At 35.7% G+C, this 19,844-nt stretch overlaps 6 protein-coding genes across 7 annotated transcripts; 4 read left to right on the top strand and 2 right to left on the bottom strand.

Moving 5' to 3' along the window:
- Window positions 1–653: 653 nt before the first annotated feature.
- LOC17877693 (60S ribosomal protein L19-1) lies at window positions 654–1,680 on the top strand. Of its 2 annotated transcripts, none has more exons than XM_023779671.1 (3): window positions 654–753; window positions 961–1,190; window positions 1,266–1,680. In XM_023779671.1, the coding sequence occupies exons 1-3, from the start codon at window positions 693–695 to the stop codon at window positions 1,305–1,307; spliced, it is 333 nt and encodes a 110-aa protein (XP_023635439.1). In that variant the 5' UTR covers window positions 654–692; the 3' UTR covers window positions 1,308–1,680. The 2 variants fall into 2 exon arrangements, with proteins under 2 accessions (XP_023635439.1, XP_006285417.1); XM_006285355.2 differs by having other exon boundaries at window positions 654–759.
- A 1,129-nt stretch (window positions 1,681–2,809) lies between these two features.
- Window positions 2,810–5,688, top strand: LOC17880157 (TNF receptor-associated factor homolog 1a). The gene is given in 11 exon segments (XM_023778105.1): window positions 2,810–2,831; window positions 2,919–3,030; window positions 3,132–3,220; window positions 3,309–3,377; window positions 3,452–3,584; window positions 3,699–3,857; window positions 3,949–4,172; window positions 4,311–4,390; window positions 4,481–4,561; window positions 4,657–4,734; window positions 5,605–5,688. Coding segments are annotated over 11 exon segments (1,131 nt in total).
- A 24-nt stretch (window positions 5,689–5,712) lies between these two features.
- On the top strand, window positions 5,713–8,188 carry LOC111829233. Its single transcript, XM_023777893.1, has one exon. The coding sequence runs from the start codon at window positions 5,791–5,793 to the stop codon at window positions 8,047–8,049; it is 2,259 nt and encodes a 752-aa protein (XP_023633661.1). The 5' UTR covers window positions 5,713–5,790; the 3' UTR covers window positions 8,050–8,188.
- On the top strand, window positions 8,168–10,169 carry LOC17880943. The gene is made up of 8 exons (XM_023777894.1): window positions 8,168–8,536; window positions 8,607–8,737; window positions 8,918–8,995; window positions 9,080–9,124; window positions 9,226–9,270; window positions 9,363–9,414; window positions 9,494–9,590; window positions 9,815–10,169. The coding sequence occupies exons 1-8, from the start codon at window positions 8,194–8,196 to the stop codon at window positions 9,978–9,980; spliced, it is 957 nt and encodes a 318-aa protein (XP_023633662.1). The 5' UTR covers window positions 8,168–8,193; the 3' UTR covers window positions 9,981–10,169.
- A 408-nt stretch (window positions 10,170–10,577) lies between these two features.
- LOC17877989 lies at window positions 10,578–14,883 on the bottom strand. Its single transcript, XM_006283220.2, has 7 exons — window positions 14,361–14,883; window positions 13,681–13,878; window positions 12,948–13,220; window positions 12,531–12,633; window positions 12,262–12,380; window positions 11,676–11,852; window positions 10,578–11,513 (listed from the first exon to the last, which is right to left on the bottom strand). The coding sequence occupies exons 1-7, from the start codon at window positions 14,649–14,651 to the stop codon at window positions 10,692–10,694; spliced, it is 1,983 nt and encodes a 660-aa protein (XP_006283282.1). The 5' UTR covers window positions 14,652–14,883; the 3' UTR covers window positions 10,578–10,691.
- A 659-nt stretch (window positions 14,884–15,542) lies between these two features.
- On the bottom strand, window positions 15,543–18,401 carry LOC17880659 (nucleolin 1). The gene is made up of 15 exons (XM_023779730.1): window positions 18,328–18,401; window positions 18,193–18,240; window positions 18,013–18,062; window positions 17,743–17,857; window positions 17,492–17,581; window positions 17,280–17,347; window positions 17,084–17,201; window positions 16,904–16,992; window positions 16,781–16,804; window positions 16,584–16,671; window positions 16,405–16,471; window positions 16,208–16,322; window positions 15,982–16,070; window positions 15,859–15,888; window positions 15,543–15,735 (listed from the first exon to the last, which is right to left on the bottom strand). The coding sequence occupies exons 5-12, from the start codon at window positions 17,528–17,530 to the stop codon at window positions 16,273–16,275; spliced, it is 543 nt and encodes a 180-aa protein (XP_023635498.1). The 5' UTR covers window positions 17,531–17,581; window positions 17,743–17,857; window positions 18,013–18,062; window positions 18,193–18,240; window positions 18,328–18,401; the 3' UTR covers window positions 15,543–15,735; window positions 15,859–15,888; window positions 15,982–16,070; window positions 16,208–16,272.
- Between the last annotated feature and the right edge of the window lie 1,443 nt (window positions 18,402–19,844).

The following is a 19,844-nucleotide window of genomic DNA, read 5'->3' as shown; positions in this document are numbered from 1 at the left end:
CATGTGTGTAGAGTCGAATTAGTACGTAGCGGAAAGAGGAGATTCGGTTCCTTGTCAGCAACGTTATTTCACAAATGTTTCCTTAAGTTTACATTGCATCGGTCCTGTTTTCACATTCACATACATTTCATAACTCATTTATATTTCATAACTCATCCAAAAATTTCATAACTCATTTATATCGTCCACATAAATCATAATAAAACCCCCCTATATATATGATTCTCTTACTAAAGATATCAATTATATTCCTCTTTTTTTCTGCCATATGTGCCTCGTTACATAGTATATTATATATATTTATTTATACGATTTAATTATTAAAATTCATAAATGCATTTCTAGAATGTTTTATTAGTATATATAAATTTATGACCACGAACAAAACACTTTTGTGAATTATTATTCTGACATTATAATGAAACTATAATTTTTACATTACAAAAAAAAAAGTGAGTTAACTACATTAGGGCTTGTAAACATATATTAAACAGGGCAGGTCGTTTAGGCCCATGATGATAAGATATCTATTAACGAAACGGGTGCCGCAAGAAAATTAGGGTGAAAATGATAAACCAACAAAAACCCTAAATCTGTTAATTATCATTATAAACTCTTTTATAAGTCAGTCCTTGGTAATTTTCCGCCGCCGATCCTGACGAAGAGGAGTAGAGATCTCACGAGGATAAGAAATGGCGCCGATGAATTTCCACTTACGCTCTCGTGCAAGGAGAAAGTATCATCAACCTGCAGGTTACAGTAAGTCAGAATGAAAATGTTGTATATATATCAAAATGGTCTTTCGTATGTCATTTCATTTTGGTACTCTAGTGACCTATGTTCTCGGTACCACTGATCGAAGTCTTTTGGACTACTATCAAAATGGTCTGGTTTGGTGAAAGTACAATAATATTAAGTATGAAGAAAATTATTTAGAAAGAAATTTCTTTTGGATTTTAGGTAAGAGTGCAATGGAGGCGATGCCACGAAAAATGAAATATCTAATGAGAAGGCTGAAAATGTTAAAACGGTTGCTAAAAAGGTTATATCAGGACGAGAAGATGTACGACAAGCATGTGTACCATGACATGTTCATGAAGGTGAAAGGTAAGCGTGTTCTTATAGAAAGCATGCACAAGTTTAGCAGGGAGAAAAGGTTTGCTAGTAGCTGTGAGAAGCGGTTGGCTCAGGTAACTAAAACAAAAACCATGTTTTATTTGGGAATTGTATTATTGTTAATACGGGTGCTTATATTTTGGACATAGCAACCTGAAGGAGAGGAAGCTGCACCAGTACCAGCACCTTAACGAGCAGAGTAAGAAACACATCTTATTCCCATCTTTGCATGGTGCTTTGTTTATTGATTCTCTTGAGTAAAGAAGATGAGCTCAACTAAAGAAGTTGGAAGATCTCGATATCTTGTCGTTCCGGGGGGTTTCTTGGTAATCATTGTGAACCTGAAAGAAAGTGCCTCTTCTTCATTCACCTTTTGGCTTCAGCAAAGACGTCTTGACTACTCGTTTGCTTCATTTTCACCAAAGAAAGAACTATCTATCTATCTTGTGAACACAAGATTTTGTTCTGGATCTGAATTTACGCCTAAGCAGTTTTGTTATGTTTTGTGTTTCGTTCCTGGATTGTCAGACTATATTGCTCTATCAGTTTCACCAGTTTCCTTCATTAGCCTTTAAAGTATATTTATTCTTGAATTGAAAACCAAGAAGGCAAGAAGAAGGCAAAGAATGATACATATTGTGAAATTTTATCATGTTTTGGCTTCACTTTTTATGTTAAATTTCTAAAAGTATTTTCTTTTTAAAAAGGTTATTTAGAGGTGTTTATTGACTTAAATGTTATGTAGATTAATCTCTTGTTATTCAATCAACATTTTTTTTGTTAAATACTCTTAAGTTTGATATTATTAGTTTGTGTTTTGTAATAAAAAATAAATTAAAATCTTAATAAATCTGGGGTTATTGGATTCAGAATTTTATAAAGTCAATAAAAGTTTTGTGTTATTCATAACTAAAACAAAAGAATTTTTCTTTTATCGATTGAGTAGAAAATTTTTCTTTTTTGAAAATTGTCTTGGATCGTTTTTCTTTAAAGGCAGCTTCCATTTCTATATCCAAACTATATTCAAAATACACGGAAACCGAAACAACCGAACCAAAACTGATTGGTTAACCGAATGCCCACGCCTAACTTTAAGTACAAGTATGTTTGTTTCGTGGAATTAAACTCTCTTATAATGCTATTCTAAAACTTTAAAAAATATTTGTTAAATTTAGAAAACATAACTCACTTTTGTACTATTGGTGAGAATTCCGATTTCTAATATGTTCACCAAATAACTGAAAGATTTGTTTCTCGAAAAAAGACTTGTAAATGTTCTTTACCATTATAGTATAATCTTTATATTTAAAGATCTTCTATAACTGATTTAAGAAAATTACTCCGTGATACTATAAAATATTTTGTTACCTTTTGTGTCAATGGAAGTCATTTCGTATATTATAACCCTAGGGCGATTAAGCTTCTCTCTGCTCTGCTCTTCGTCTAAAGACTCTTTTCTACACTTTAAAGATTGGCTTTTTAGGGTTTACTTATTATCTGATGTGGGTATTTTGGTGTTACGATTTGATCCATAGATTCGTCTAATAATCTTATAGTTTTTTTTTAATTATATTTTGCTTCATAATTTGATCTGTATTCTGTGCCTATAAAATTATTGTGATAATGCTGTCATCCGTATGATCTATTAATACACTTAATTAATTCTTAATTAAATAGTTCGAAGGCGAGAGATATGTCCGACGTTCAAGATTATGGTTAGTATTTTCATTATTTGATTATTACTAGTTAGTGTTTTCGTAGTGGATCTCTAAATTATTCGAAAATTGTTTTATTATTCCTAGGATCAAGTCCCTCTCAACTCTATGGGACATTTACATGGAAGGTTAAGAAGTTTGCACAAATTAATGAGCGAGAGATCCATAGCAATGTTTATGAAATTGGTGGACACAGATGGTAAGTTAAATGACATTTTCATTTTCATAATAATTTAAGGTTGAAGCTTTGTGAAATTTATATGCTTTTATTTGGTGTTCTTTATTCTTTTACTATGAAAGGTATTTGTTAATTTATCCACGAGGGTATGATGTTAACAACCATGTCTCTGTCTTTCTCTGTGTTGCAAACAAAGATAAACTTCTTCCAGGTATAAGTATATTGTGATATTTTTCGCTTTATCTTATTCAATTTTTGTAAACCTTTAACCATCGTTTACGTTAACATTTTTGAGATAGGTTGGAGTCATTTAGCTATGTTTACTGTATCTGTGGAGAATAAAGATCCAAAGAAGTCGAAGTCTTCAGGTTATTCTCTCATCTTTTTAACTTTATTTGAATCAGTATGATAACGCAGACAAACTGAATAGGTTTCTTGGCAGATACGGTACACCAGTTTTGGAAGAAATAGCATGATTGTGGATGGAAAGAGTTTATTGAGTTACCTAAATTACAAGATGGATTCATAGATAAGTCCGGCGACCTTGTATTTAAAGCTCAAGTTCAAGTAATTAGGTAATCGCCAAGATTTGGAGTATGATATCTCTTGAGTGATATATGTATCTACCTACAGTACTATTCCATGCATGCCACCACTAACATACAACCAACTTTTCTTAATTCTTGTAGAGAGTGTGTGAACCGACCTTTCCCTTGCATTGATGATCACTATAGGAAAGAACTTGTAACGATTTTTTCGAAAGAAGTAGAAGCAAAGTTCCGGATATTTGTGGAAGAGAAAAGAAGCAAGTTTGTGAAGCTCTTTGAAGACAAAAAGAGATGGAAGAGGTAATTTTTTTTTCATGTTTATTTCCCTAAAAGTTTGAGCAACTTAGGTCGATCATTACAAGGAAATGTGTTTTTGTTAATCTTCATGCAGCTTATGTGCCTTTTGGATAAAGATGAAACCAAATTCGAGGCTCGAGATGTCTCAAGAGAAAATGGATGTGATTCTAAAACTAGTTCTTGAACACTTCTTCATCAAGAATCAAGTTGTATCCACGTTGGTGATGGAATTCTTGTTTTATGGGTTAAAGTCTCTTGAAGAGAGAAGGGAAAATTTGGAAAGACTTGCAAAGGCGGTTGCGAGAGAATTGGCCAGCAGTAACCAAATTGAGTCGGCTATGAAGAATCTTGAAGACATTAGTAAGGAGAGAACAAATGACGACAACGAACTCTCTTGGATGAATCTTGAGGACGAAACTAAGAATGAGGGAACTAGTGATGCCAAAATATTTCCAGCTTCGATTGCTTATGTGGAAAAAGATATGTTTATTGTTGAAGATCCGATGTTACTTCTAAAGAGACTTGCTCTTGCGCAGGTTAGTTTTTAGCTCCACATCTATTTGAAGAATACTTTACTTGTACATGTTGATAATGTTTTTTCTTTTCTTATATATAAATTTCTTTAGTTTAGGAGTGTTGGAACACAAAATGATTTGGAGCACTATGAGCAGCCATCATTAGCTGATCTTCATAGATTGGTTTTTGAGGTATTGGTTTATAAATGATATCTTCAGCAAAATTGAATATTTTACTTGTACATGTTGATAATTTTTTTTTCTTCTTATATATAAATTTTCTTTAGCTTAGGAGTGTTGGAACACAAAATGCTCTAGAGCAAGATGAGAAGCAATTAGCTGATCTTGGTAGATGGGCTTTGGGGGTATTTGTTCTTGACCATATCTTCTGCACCAAGATTGAATTCGCATACAAAGAAGCTATTGCATTAGAAAGACAACAAGAGCTTATTGAAGAAGAAGAGAGAAAGGAAAATAAAGGCAAAAAATGTTTTGCTGGGAAAAAAAAAAGGATGAACTAATTCTTTTTTTATTAGTGTTTTTATTTTATTTATAGAATGTTCTGGATTTTTTACTTTTTAATATAAGCATTTTTGTTTTTAATTCCTTTTAATGTTAGTGTTTTTTAGTTTTTGTATAATATAATTCGTTACATCTTTTTTAACTAACAAAATTAAATCAATGGATGAGACATTTTGCTGAAATGTGACAATTTAACATTGGATGAGACATTTTGCTGAAATGTCATCACAACTTCACTTGGTTCCCTTTGGTCAAAAAGGTTAAAATACAAGTCAGTCTTGGCTTATTTTAATCAGTCTTTTCTGTTGTCCATATATAGTTTCAAACTTTCAATTAATGAAGCATGAGAAACTGAGAATTGAAAACTAACAAAGAGCCATAGTATAACCAGAACTAGGACTCAAACACTCATTAGAGCTGAACTTAATTCTAGTTTCTACACATACAATAGTTAGAAATTCAAGGTTTGGTTCACTTGTGTCTCCTTAATACCTACTACACTATTTTTATTTTTTTTGGAGCAAATTTCCTACTACACTATAAAAGCTAAATTTATTGTTGGTTTGCAAATTTGTTCATTCTTTTTAAAATCTTCACTCACACGTCACAACCTGCAAACTGCAGAAATGATTTCTAAATAAATGATAAAGCTTTTTGGGATATTTAATAAAATTATTTTCTTTTTTAATTTTTGTTTTCTTTCCCAATTTCAGTTACCAAATATAGGACATGTTCCACCTGTGAAAAGCAACGTTGCTTTCGTGCTTGGCTTCCAAAGTCCAAAGTTCAAACGTTAACAAATAAAAACAAAAAAAAAAATGAAAGAGAAACAATTTCTTTAGTTTTAAAGGCAATAGAGGCAATTTTTTCTCCATTTTTACAGTCTTCTTCTTCTCCAAATGGATTCAACGCCCATTGATGAAGATCTCGTGGAAGAGAGAGAAGAGCTCATGGTGTCTTACAGTGAGAACAACAGTCAACCTATAATAAAAAAAGCTCACTTTTTAAAACCCTGTGTCACCTCCATTGAAGGTATGCTTCGTCCAGCTCCTTGTCCTGAGTTAAAAGCTTCGTCTTTGCGTGTGTATTTTGTTGGGTGGAGGTTACCCAACAAAAAGTTTCAGTTTTGGGCGAAAAAAATGGTTGCTTTACACAAACCCATTTGGTTAAAAGCTGGGATCTTTGAAGCGATTCAGGCGTCGACTTACAAAATCCACAAAAGCCCGTCTTTGATTCTCTCTCTCGCTCAAAATTGGTGTCCTGAAACCAATACCTTCGTGTTCCCATGGGGTGAAGCAACCATAACCCTCGAGGATGTAAATGTGCTTCTGGGTTTTTCAGTCTCGGGTTTGTCTGTATTTGCCGCTCTTGAAAGCTCAGGGATGGAAGAAGCTATTGGGAAACTGGAGAAACGAAGGAAGGATAGTACGAGGGAGGCTTTATGGATTTCAAGTTTTGTTGATGACGAGATGGAGCATGAAGCGTTCCTTGCCTTTTGGCTTTCTAAGTTTGTATTTCCTGATAAGTCTCGACGTCCGATTCTGAAACATGTTTTCCCCATTGCTGTTCGTCTAGCCAGAGGTGAACGGATTGCTCTTGCTCCTGCTGTCCTGGCAACCCTTTACAGGGATTTGGGTAAACTCCGTGCTTTAGCCTCTTCTCCAAAAGTTTATCTCACGTCTTCTCTGTTTAAGTTAGTCCAAGTTTGGATATGGGAGAGATTCAAGAACATACGACCAGAAGCTAATGAGATAAGAAAGGGTAAACCTAGAATTTCTCAATGGAGCGGTCTGAAACAGAGATTTGAGAATGTGGGGATGATTCTTTTTGATGGTAATTTTCATTGGCGTCCATACACTGTACCATTGAAGAATTGGAACCCACCTCGGGTTTATCTTGAAGATGACAAGTGGGTGAGGATTAATGAGATTCTTGATGGTGAAGATGATGAGTTTGTGTCGTTTGCTAGATGTGTGAGAATTTCTAAGCTTGTTGGGATTGGTTTTGTAGAGAACTACTATCCAAACCGAGTGGCGATGCAATTTGGATTTGCCCAAGATCTTCCTGTTTTGGCTACTAATCATAGCAGCAACCTCACAGAACAAGAAGCTTGGGATGACTACAACATATCTCTTGTTGGTTTAAAGCTATTCCTTCCTTCTCGCCTAGCCACAGCTTTGGTTACTGCAAGATACCAAGACTGGTGGACAAAATCTGTTTCAGAGATGCCGAAAGAATCTACCAAAACGTTCAATGTAAGCAGTACAGTTGATCATTATGATGATAGTGATGATAATGTACGTCTTAAGGTATTACCATTGAGCCAAATCTTTCAGAAGTTGGATGATAGAATGATGAAAACCAAACATTCAACAAACAAGAGACGCAAGCGAGCTCGTGAGGACAATGAGAGTGCTGAGACCGAAGATGATGATGAAATGACCATTTCTGAGACCGAAGATGATGATGAAATGACCATTTCTGAGACCGAAGATGATGATGAAATGACCATTTCTGAAACCGAAGATGATGATGAAATGACCATTGGTCAGAGGATCAAATCTAGGAAGAAGTGTAGTGATGTAGAGAATGCTGAAGGAGATAGAAGTAAATATGAAGTGGATAACAATGTTTCAGGGTTTCCTCAAAAGATTACTTACCGAGATGAGACTGTAGCAACACAAGAAACAGACCAAACGAATGATGAAAAGAACTCCTCGAATCCTTCTGATGGAGGAGCTAAGAAGGAAGAAGATTTTGTTATTGATGCTGTAAGATTGAAGCAGAGAAAGCTTGCAACCATTGCTCAGAGGATCAAATCTAGAAATAAGCGTGTTGATACAGAGAATACTGAAGGAAAAAGAAGTAGACTTGGAGTGGGAAGTAATGTTTCAGGCTTTCCTCAAAGGCTTAATGAGACTGTAGCAACTCAAGAAACAGAGCAAAAGAGTGAATCAGCAAGCAACGACACTTCAAAGTCTTCCAATGGAGTAGCTGATAAGGAAGAAGATGATGAGAGATTGAAGCAGAGAAAGCTTGCAATAGAGGAGTTAGCATTGAAGATGGAAGCTCGTATTTTGAAGGTAGAGAACACATTGGCCAAGATTAAACAATGGAAACTCAGAAAAATTCACACCAAAACTCCAGTTTCTGCTTAAGAAGCTATATCGTCTCTTTAGGCAGCTTCTGCTTCTCTTATCAGAGGAGCAGAGCTTTTATGTGTTACAAGAATGGCTTCTAATGTCTATGCAAAAATGATTTTTATTATTATTCTCATAATTTAATTAAATATTCGTATTTTGATGATTTACCTAAAGCCGCTTTCCATTTCTGCTTCTTCTTCGTCTTCTTATCCGATGACTGGTCTCTCAGTCACACTCACATCATTACCATTCTCCTATGCGCTTTCAACCACGTGCAAATCACGCACCTCTCCTCCACCTATCACCGTCTCGTTGAAATCTACCAGGAGATCGGAGCTTCGACAAGATCGCCGCCGGCGATCAATTGAAGCCGCCATGTCTGGTGACAACCGCAGTTCCGGTTTGAATCAGGTGATCGAATTGGAAGATGAATCTGATTTCCAGAAGCTGCTCTCACCGGATAATCGGATCTCCATAACTGGCTTCGGCTCTCTTCTCTCCGGTTCGTACACTTCTCCTTCGTTTGTGTATGATTGAGAATTTGAGATCATGATTGGTTTTGTTCTTAACAGAGAGAAGCGCGAGGAGTACATTCCCAGATTTGGAGAATTTCAGAATCGCGAAACTGCAAGGATTCCGGCGAGTTTTCGCACACTCAGCTCCGATCTTCTTCGAGCGTGGCATCGCCAATCCTGAAACTAAGGTCTCATTCTGATATATTGCATCTGTATTGGAAACATTGAGCTACTTTGAAACTGATGTGGATGAATCATGTCAAAGGCTTAAGAGATTGTAGATATTGATTTTGAATATATATATATACAAAGAGTCTTCTTCTTAGGTAATGAAGAATACAATTCCTTAATGTGATGGAATGAAACAGGAGATCTCAAGTTTGAGTGTTGAGCCATGTGAAGGAGAGAGCCTTGTGGTTACTGTCTTTGAGATCAATAGCTCAGAGGTACCAAAAGACAACTCTTTTTGCTTCAATCCTGTGTTTGAAGTGTATAATACTCTTGACGGTTTTTGATACGTCAAAATACAGATTCCGGCTTTTATACAAAGGGAGCCTGAATTTCGGTTTCTTGCTGTGAGTGACTAGTTCCTCGTCTTCTCCTAGTTCCAAGATATTCAATGATAGATATGTCTGTGTTTTGTGTCGCACTGCTCATACGTTTTCCTCACATATAGGTTGTTCCTGAAACATTGGAAGGAAAACCTTACACCAATTCTGCGGTACGTCTAGTTTAAACAAATGTTTGTTCTCAGTGATATGTCTTCTGTTTGTTTACTCTTTGCCAAGTCTGAGATTTTTGAGGTATGAACAGGTGCTTTGTGGTCGATACAGTGATGAGGAGTTTTTCCAGATTCGATGCAAAGGTTAGGCCCTTCTCGTTCTTTTATCAATCTATCTATATGTCTCAAAAGTTCAAGCTCTTAGAGGATTTGTTTTCTGCAGGAAACAAAGAGATTTACTTTCAACATTATGGAAGATTCAACATCGAGAAGATATGGCGGGACGACATCTTACCTTGTCGTCTCTATCTAAGACACTGGTAAACTCTCCTTACTACTGATTTTTATCCAACGTTGAAGGCTTGAAGCTACAACTTGTTTCAGTTAAAAATGAGAGAAACATGTGTTGGCCGAAACAGCAACTAATACTGTTACACCAAAACTTAGTTCTTGAATTTCTGGTACTTGGATAAGAAATTTCATAGCTAACTTCAATATCTGGATTAAAGATTCTTAGAAGTTGAAGATTCTCCTGTGTTTGCAGTGTGTTGGCTGCTAAGAATCTGGGAGATGAAGCTTACAATAACTTTCTGGATCATACATTCTTGGGAGATAGAAAAACAACCATCAGAGAGTATTTAAGTAGCGCAGGGTCTGGTATCATGGAAGAAGAACCACCGGAGGCTCTCAAGTCTAGATATGGAGGTTAGATAAAAAACCAAATATGAAAAGATGATTGTTCTTCCATCAAACTTCAAACGTTATAAATAAAGATGGATAGATTTCAATGTTTTATTATCTCAAATGAAGACAAAACTATGTTCTGGTTGTTGCTAAAATCAGAGTTTTAAAGAAGGACAATATCCCACATCGGGTGTAAAAGAAAAGAGTTGTGTTTCTATGGCCTATAAAACGGACGGAGTTTTGTCATTTTATGTAACCCGTTTCTGTCAGAGGTGAAGGATGATCCGTCAATGATCGTTAAGAGACGGCGGATCGTGCCGACACAGATTTTGACGAACATTATTTAAGGCGAGTGGGCCTTGCCTTACTTTGGTTGGGCCTGCCCGTCAATTTTTGGAAGCCTCGATCTCACCATCGAGGTTCTGCCCAATCCAAAAGAATAGACTTTTGAGAAAACCTGATCTATTTCAGTTTTTAATTGTTTACAGTATAAATCAACATAACGAACTGAGCCGTATATTTTAGAACTGAAAGCCAAACCTTATGAACTACTCATGGATCTTCATGATACCAGTATTGTGTATATGCATCACATTCAATTGTTGAGACATAGATAATCACAATAAAGGTGTCAAGAATTCTGTTATTCCATTAATCTCTCTCTACATTGAGAACAAAAAAAAATGTAAACTCTGTGTATAAATATTTATAATGTACAGTTGATGAGGAGAGGAAGCTCATGAAGAGTGTGGAGCACACTCGAGCTCCGTAATTAAGAGTTCCATCATCTTTTTATACATTGGCATATAATGATCATTTATCATTGTTCTCGACAGCCTAATCTTTCTGTACAGTTCTCTTGGCGTCTCATATATCCTCACACGCTCCGTAGTCGTCGTCGTCCCCACCACCATCACTTCATCACGCTCTGTTTCAGACTCGGTCTCAGTCACTGACACTATGTGCATAATCTTACCTGGCGGGTAAAACCGCTGGTCCTCTATCAAGTCCATTGAAGATGCTGAAACTGGACTCTGGTTCTGTCCTGTGGAGGAATCTCCCCCACCCGTAATTACAGTCTCTTCCTCTGTTATCTCCTTTGCTGCTGCTGCTTCTTCCTCCATCGCTTCACTGTCTCTTTCGTTCTCCTGTCGAGTCAACTCTTTGTCCAGTTCGTCCCATAGCTCACCTTCTGTCACGTCCTCTTCTATGGAAGATGTTTCAGCAATGACTTGGTCGATTGAAATCAATGGCTCTTCTTCGTCTTCTTCATCTTCTTCTTCTTCTGTGTCTTCACGTTCTGATTCACTGCTGCTTGATGAAGAACAATGGTCTGTTTTCTTGTGACCTTTACGATCTATCACTACGGAATCAGCCAGTAGAGCTTCAGTGCTTCTTCTTTCTGGTATAAGAGCGGATGCTTCTGGTAAGTCTGTGACTTTAGAGTTAAGTTGGGAGCTAATAGCCCTACGGCGTGGTCCTATGCAATACCATGATGAGAGAGTTGAACGGGTCTGCACAACGGCCTGCGCTACATCCTGGGCACGCTTTAGCATAACCTGAGCAAATTTTTCCCCATTAATCTAAGATCAACATTATCACGACAAAAGAAACACTTTTCCACGATTTTATATATTTAGTTGTTCCACATACACAATTCACTCATAAAGCCGCAACCATTTTGGCTCATGATAATTGTATTGTGTTACAACAGATTTTACCTGAGTGCCACTTGAGACAGGCCGCAAAATTGCCCCAGCACCAGCCACTTTTGCTTTTGCACTGGCTATAGAGGGCAAACGAGAACCTATAGCAGTTGCAGACCGATAAACAACACTAAGGACCCTGGTGTGTTCAACCTGATCACGCAGGTCATTTGACCATGAGGACGAGGTTACCTGCCACCAAACAGAAATTAGGATCTTATCTGTGTAAAAATGAGTGTAGATATAATACTTAACAGGAAAATCTGATCCACGCATGCAAAAGTGGATACAAACTCGAGAACCATGACGGGAAAACCCCACATAAAGCACCATAAAGAGCTAGGACCATAGTTTCCATTTTCCATTGATGCACTTGTGCCAAAAAGTGAAAATATCTACAATGTCTGAAAAGACTATGAATCATTTAGCAGAGGAAAGATGAAATCTCTATAGATTTCTCTCATGGAAGTACCTAGTTAAGCATGTTGGTTTGATATACCATGGTTAGAAATATATTGTACCATTTCAGGACCATTTATTCCAATGGTGGAACAGGATAAATTCCGTGATATTAGCAGGTCAATATTAGCAGGTCACATACCTCAGAACGAAGGTCATCTACTGAAGCAGCAGAAAATGTTGGGACTATATCAGATCCATTGATAATAGTAGTAATGAAGTGCTTGCCTGATTCTGCTAATTCCCAAGTCATACAAGCAGCTGCAAGTTGTTCACTAAAAGTTCAGTGCAAAGCATTGTAACAATCAGAACTAACTGACATATAAAAAATTTGGTGATTTAAAATTAAGGGAGAGGAGCAAATGACATAAAAGAGAAGCAATTACCACCATTTCTCCTAATTGGGTGTACCTGGTGCAAAAGTGAAGCAAGTAGCCGAGGCAAACTCTTTTTGCTCCCGCAGAATATATGTTAGAAGTGAAGCCGTCGCACCTCCAAGAGAATGACCTACGATCTGACACAACATATATTAGTTAAATAGACTCTGATGTATGTACATCTTATCATCTGAAATTTGATTATTGTGACAGATGGGCAGATGCCTACATAATGTCCTGGAATGCAACTAGGAAAGAGTACTTCTGTCCCCGAATAAAAGTTAGAAGGAAAAATATAATCTGAATTATCACATAAGCAAATGACATACTTTTTTTAAAGTCATCTACACCTATCGGTAGTTTATCTAGCAGTACTAACGAGACAAAGAATTAGTAACATAGAAGACTAGTAATCTAATCAAAAATGTATCGCTAAATACAGATCATTTACCTGAACCTTGAAACTAGGATTCTCATCAAGGGCCTTGAGGAGGCAAGGAACACTAAGTTTAGCAATCCATCGAGCTGCAGCAACCATTCCACAATGTGCATAACCTAAAACTAAGTTACTTAGCCCACCATCATGCAAAACTGAATGATGGAAAGGGACCACTGCACCAGTTGCTGCTGTCAATGTATCTTTAATGCTATGAGTGCCACGGATCAATAGCAGGATACATTTTGATTTGCTATCTCGTATAATCGTGAAGGCAGGCTGCATAATCTGCAGGGTTCCCAGAATAAATTGATCATGGTTCCAGATATAAGCAAAAACAACAAAACAGACCTCAAATTATTCAACCAAACAAAACACTTGGCACTGAGCTCTTATCAAGCTTCCCTTTTCTTTAAGTTTCCATTTGACCAGCAGGATAGCCATTTTATCAAATATACAAAACGGATGAAACTATTTGTAACAAGTTAGGTCCAATCTTTAATACATGAACAGCACTGACGATCAATCATTATGGGGTATATACAGTATACTATTATTAAAATATCTATGTGAGACAAACTCTTGTTAACCTCTCAAAATTTATGTTCCTAAGAGAATCTATCCAAAAAGTACGATATATAGTGCTTCAAAATTAGAATTCTAGTCTGGAAAAGAAAGTATGTAGTCACTATATACAAGCTAATCATGAATAATAACACGAAGAAAAGATCACATTGATATGACCTACCCCTGCTTTAGGCTTCTGAAGAAGGACATCTTCATGAGTATAACCGGCAGTCTCCAAAAACACGGGAAATGGCTTCTTGGAGAAAAGCATACAGAGGGTCAAAAATCTCAGTAGCTCAGTCAACTCCATAATAATTTCTGGTCCTTTTAACTCTATACAATTACTTCCAGCATAAACACTAGCAGTTGGAAAGTTTCCCTGAAAACAAAAAAAATGCAAACATACAATGTCAACTAACGTACACACTAAATTGGCCAAGGAATCTAAACTAATTACACTGCATTGAAACAGCAAAACACATTTGAAGGATATAGATAGTAACACATCATAAGCTATTCAAGTCATTAGATAACAAGTGTAAATTTTGTCAAAATGCAGGATAACCAACCATCCTGGCACTAAAATGAACATAACGAAAACAAAAATCCAAAACATATTTGAACAGAGCTCTAATATTTCTTATCATAAAAGCAACGGTATAGGACTCACAAAGATGAAGGAACAGTGAGGACATTAATTAAAAAAACACTTCTTTCAATTAAGGCCATTATTGGACATAGTCAAAGAACATATATATAACACAAAAGATCATATCAAGGTCGCTAATTTATGCAGCCAAGTTAAAGATACGACTGAAAAAATCAAACCCAGAAGAAGAATGAGATAAAAAAAGCTCAAACCTGCCTACGCATCAAATAGTTAATACCAAAAGCGAGATCGGCAATAGGCCATTTGCCGAAAGTCTCTGAATAAGTAAACCGTAACGTCTCTGATAAAGTTGAAATAGTCTCAAGCCAAGTCGCCGGCGCTTGATCCGGTCTCCTTACAATCCTCCTCCTTCCGGATCTCCCTGATTTACCCAATTCACCTCCTGGGTCATCTTCCCCATTTCTCGGCCACACGATCCGACGGCTCAGTAAGTACAGAATCACCACTGCTCCTGTTGCCGTCACCATTGCACTCGCCGCCATCTCCGATCCTCCTCCTCCTCTTTAATCACAAACCCGTTCAACAATCCAATTCCCCACTCCTCAGCCGAATCTAGAAAACGTAACACGATTCAGCGAATTCGAAAGCGAGGACGAAGATTTCTTCAGGAATTTCGAAAACATCTTCAATCTAAATCTCTCATAATGCATGAATCGAAGCTCCGATTTCTCCAAAAATTCAAACCCGATTTGGGCATTACGAAGCCAAGGAACGTTATTATGATCTCAATGATTCATTGTATGTTTTTACTTTTTAAGGTTGAAAATGACAAGAAAGGACATGGACTCGTCCGCATCTACTCTGGTAAGTCAGGGGTATTATCGTCAATTTAAAAGATAAGTAGGTAACCATTTAAGGTTAAGTTAAGAGGAAAGAAGAACGTTAGGAATAATATATAGATTTGTTCCTACGTAAAGCAATCGAATGATACTAGTAGCACCGCTCTAATCAGGATTAGCACACTAACCTATAGAGTTAAGCTCCACAAACTAAATTATATAATTGAATTTATGGTGGAAGATGAACTTGAACACACGATCATACACGATTGCTTTTGAGTACACACAACTGTGTTATCTTGTTTATTATAATATTAATAAAAAGGGTCTCTTACTTTCATGACTTTACTTCACATTTATATAAAGAACAACTAGACCCAATTACAACATCATGAAGAACTTAAAATCTTTTGTTTTAACCTATGTGTGTTTTTGACTCATGATGCTGGTTCACTATTGGGTAGAAAAATCATTAACGAATAATGTGATGATGCAAACTCTTTGGTTTCTTGATGCTAAAGAGTCTGTGTGAAAAATGTGATGCAGGCTTGCAGGAAACAATGAACCTGCATCACATTTTCCCCATTAGTATAATCGTACAGACTAGAATTTTTAACACATAACTATAACCCCAAATCGCTTCTAACATCAGTCGTCGCAAGAAAAGACAGTCTTCTCACCGCAGAAGACAGAGCTCCCCTGTTTCTTCTGTTTCTGTTTTATCAGATACGTAGGCTTGTTCTCCGTCAAAACTAGGCTTCTTTCTCCTCGAAGTTTGTCTTCGTACCTGGAAATACATCAAAAGCTCTTGTGTGATCTCTCCATGTATATTATATCTAATACCCAAAACTTCACCCAATGTGCTCTTGATAACAAAACTCATAAAGAAAAATAGTTAAAAGTCCCTTACCAAAGCTTTTCTACAAGGTCGTACTCGTACCTAATAAACAACAATATAAATAGCTTTAATCTTCTGTAAGAAATGACATCAAAACTATAGCAAATAGCTTAGACAAACTAAACTCATATTTACTTTGGTCCGAGAGGGTATGGAGCTGTCTCTGCCAAGCGAAGATAAATATTATAGAAGGTCAAACGTGCACCATTCTTGTCTTCCACAGCCTACAACAATAAAAGGTTAAATCAGATTATCCTACTTTCAAAACAACTACTTGTATATATAATTTTCATCATATATAGGTACACTACTACTACTTTTCAAATGACTATTTCTCATCTACACTTCAAATTAGGCTCACCTTCTCTGCTTCCTCAGCAGTAAAAAACTCAATAAACGCGCAGCCCAAATGCTTACCCCTGTCGTCTACAATAAGTCGAACACTAGCAACTTCTTCTTTTTTAAAGAGACTGATGCTGTAAAAACATAAGGTATATTATATCAGTCGTGAACAAAATTGCTCCGAGAAAGAAAGTGGAAATTTAAGGTGCTACTTACATATCCCATAGCTTAGTCTGTGAGAGAAACCGGACAAAAAGAGCGTCTTCTTTGTTACAGCAAATGGCTATATTTAACAACGCCAAGTGTGTTAGCACAACTCAAAGTAGATTGAATAACAACCAAAATGTAGACTCATCTGAAGATTCTGATTCATTAATTATTTAAGAACAAGGTACCTCAACAAAATCGGGAGTTTCATCAAGTCCTTCCACTGCCTTTTTTTCTTCCATCAGAAGGCTTTCTTGTCTAAGGTAGTCTTCGTACCTGGAACATCAAAAACCCTAGTGATCTCTCCATGTAGACCAAAAACTTCACCCAATATGCTCTTGATAAAAACTCAAGAGGCAAATATATAGTTAAAAAGAAAACTTACCAAACATTGTAATCTATGCAATACCTAAGTTACAAAAAAAACAATAGACGTTACAACCAAGTGTTACATAAAACTAAGTGTTACATAAAACAAATCTCCAAAACATGGAAAAAATCAGTTTACTCGGGTGGATAATAGTATGGAGCCTCCTCAACCACTTCTAGAAAAATCTCGTGATCATGCAAATATTCACCGTTCTTCTTTTCCAGCGCCTACGTACGTATATAGTATAAATTAGCAATTGTACTTTCAGTTTTATCTACTTGTCTATTTTGCATCATTACTATTATAAACTACTCTCACCTTCTCTGCTTCGTTATCAGAAGAAAACTCAACAAAGCCAGAACCCACATGCATGCCCTTCTTGTCTACAATAAGTCGAACATGAACAACTTCTCCAACATCTTTGAAGAAATTGATACTGTAAACAATGGAATATAAGTCACCATGAAGAAACTTGCTCCAAGAGGGAAAGAGGAATTTTAAAGGTGTTACTTACATATGTGATATTTCAGTTTGGGGAGAGAGATTAGAGACAAAGATGGTCTTTCTTTGTGCGGCAACTGCCTGAATTTAACATCCACGTAAATTAGCACAGACTCCTTAAGGAGAAAAGGACTTTATGGAAACATGAGTTGGGTTGTGTTATTAAACGCTAATTAAGAGCTTCTTCTGATCATGACATGTTTTGAACATAATAAGAAGAGGTACCTCAACATAGTCGGGAGTTTCATGATCATGTCCTGACATCAAATAAATCTTATGATCGTACAAATATGCACCGTTCTTCTCTTTCAGAGCCTACAGTTTGATTAAAAGATTTAATCAGCTATATATACTACTTTCAAATAACCACTACTTGTCATAACAAGCATAGAGTAATTTTCATCAAATGACTACTTTATATACTTTTCATTTAATATTATTTTCCATCAAATGACTACTTTATATACTGCTCTCACCTTGTGTGCGCCGAAAGGAGAAGCAAACTCAACAAAGGCATAGCCCAAATGCTTGCCCTCGTTGTTCACAATAAGTCGAACACTAGCAACGGAAATACCTCCGAATATACATTTGCTGCAAAAGTGGAGAGTAAAAAATAATGAGTCACGGGAAAATTTGTCCCGGCCCAGTCCTTATTGGGGGTATCTTAGGAGTATTATTTCCTTAAGAAAGTATCTTATATGATCTAAGTAAAATGGATTTTTTTTTTTTAAAGTGCTACCACTTACATATCTGATATTTTAGTCTGGGGAGAGAGATTGGCAACAGCGAGCACTTTCTGAAAATCAAAAGGCCAAGTGTGTTAGTAAACACGAGCCTAAGGAGACAAGGATTGAAATTGCATACAAACAAAAAGTAGCCTCATCTAAAAGCTGATCCCCAGAATAAGTCATCTAACAATAAGGTACCTCAGGAACTGGAATGCCATCATCAAGTCCCTCCAGTACTGTCTCCTCCTGTTGAATAGACAAGGCATGCATTGATCATGAACTTGTACAATATAAATATCTAACAAACAGTACAAAAAAAATCAAAAGTTATACCTCCACAGAGATTAAATTAGTCTGGTCAGAATTGTACAGGAGACTATCACCAAGTCCTTTAGTTGTCTCCTCCTCGTCCTGTTACATACATGAGTAGCCATTAGAACACAAGTGTAAAGAAAATTCTTCTCAAAGAAGAAGAGTAATCCGACCATATTAGGTTACCTTCTCCTCGTATGTTTCCTTCTGTTTCTTCAGAATTTGTATGTTCTCCAAATTACTATCTTCATTGGCTCGTTTACCTAGCAGCAAGAAAAAAAATTAAAAAAATCGACAGCCAAGTAAGTTGGTTTAATAAAATAGATAAGAGAAAACTAACCAAATAAATCAGCTTTGGCGGCGGATTCCTTGCTAGAACTGGCCATGGAAGAAAGTGAAAACAGCGACGGTCGTTTGTTTTTCCGGGAAGGGTAGAGAGCAAGGGATGCTATTTATATACCTACCCTAGGAAAATGTCGTATGGGCTGGGCTTTTATTAATTAATAGTGATATTAATTTATCTATAAATGTATATTTATTATTTTAGAGTGTAAATTAATAATTATTAATTTATAGTAGTATTTTTAATTGTTAAAATTTTTAAAACAATGAATTGGGACAATTGTACAAAAATATAGTAAGATTTTAGTTTTATAGATACTATACATTTATATTTTGGAATTGAATCTTATATTTAGAAAAACATTTGACAATAAATTACTAATATTACAAATAATTTCACTTATACATATGCTATACGTAAGTTCAAATTTATGACAAAAAACCTCGATTGTTATATTTTAACATCCTATAAAACTAAAAATGAATATAAAGTAAGTTTAGAAATTGAAAACATACTCAATTGTTATATTTTAACATCCTATAAAACTAAAAATGAATATAATGTAAGTTTAGAAATTGAAAACATAAAAAAAAAAAATTTTGGTTATTTGTATGACATGTTATGGAATATATTACAAGATTGTAGTTTAAAAATATAACATATAACTGTTTGATAGAAATTAGGTATAGGAATAAATTCATTTTTACTAAAAAAACTAAAAGCACACATTAACATATATACATATATATATATATATATATATATGTATAAAAACTAAAAGCACACATTAATATATATATATATATATTGTAATTATTAATTTACGATATTGTTGGGACTATATTTTACAGAGAGATTTCAAAAAAATTATTATCTTATTATCTTATCGAATATCGTTATTTTTTACACTGACCCGACTTGAGACTAGCAAAATTTATTAATTTATAATGTTTATTAATTTATAAAGTATTAATTTATAGAGGTTTTACTGTACGTATTTTTGGACCGTATCTAAACCGTACTTTGTTCTCGGTAACATTTGTTCACTGTCGGCCAAGTCTGAGCTTCTGTGTCAAGACAATTACGTATAATGGATTAAAGAATCATCATTAGCAATTGTCCACACAATTGGCTTGTTTAAAGCTAATCAATGAGAGTTTGGTGTTGAAAAAAAAAAAAAAAATCATCATTAGCG

Source organism: Capsella rubella, unplaced genomic scaffold (assembly GCF_000375325.1).
Source record: "Capsella rubella cultivar Monte Gargano unplaced genomic scaffold, Caprub1_0 scaffold_7, whole genome shotgun sequence".
In the NCBI taxonomy this organism is placed as follows: domain Eukaryota; kingdom Viridiplantae; phylum Streptophyta; class Magnoliopsida; order Brassicales; family Brassicaceae; genus Capsella; species Capsella rubella.
The sequence above is the reverse complement of the archived record's forward strand: the minus strand, read 5'-3'. Positions and strand labels throughout refer to the sequence as shown.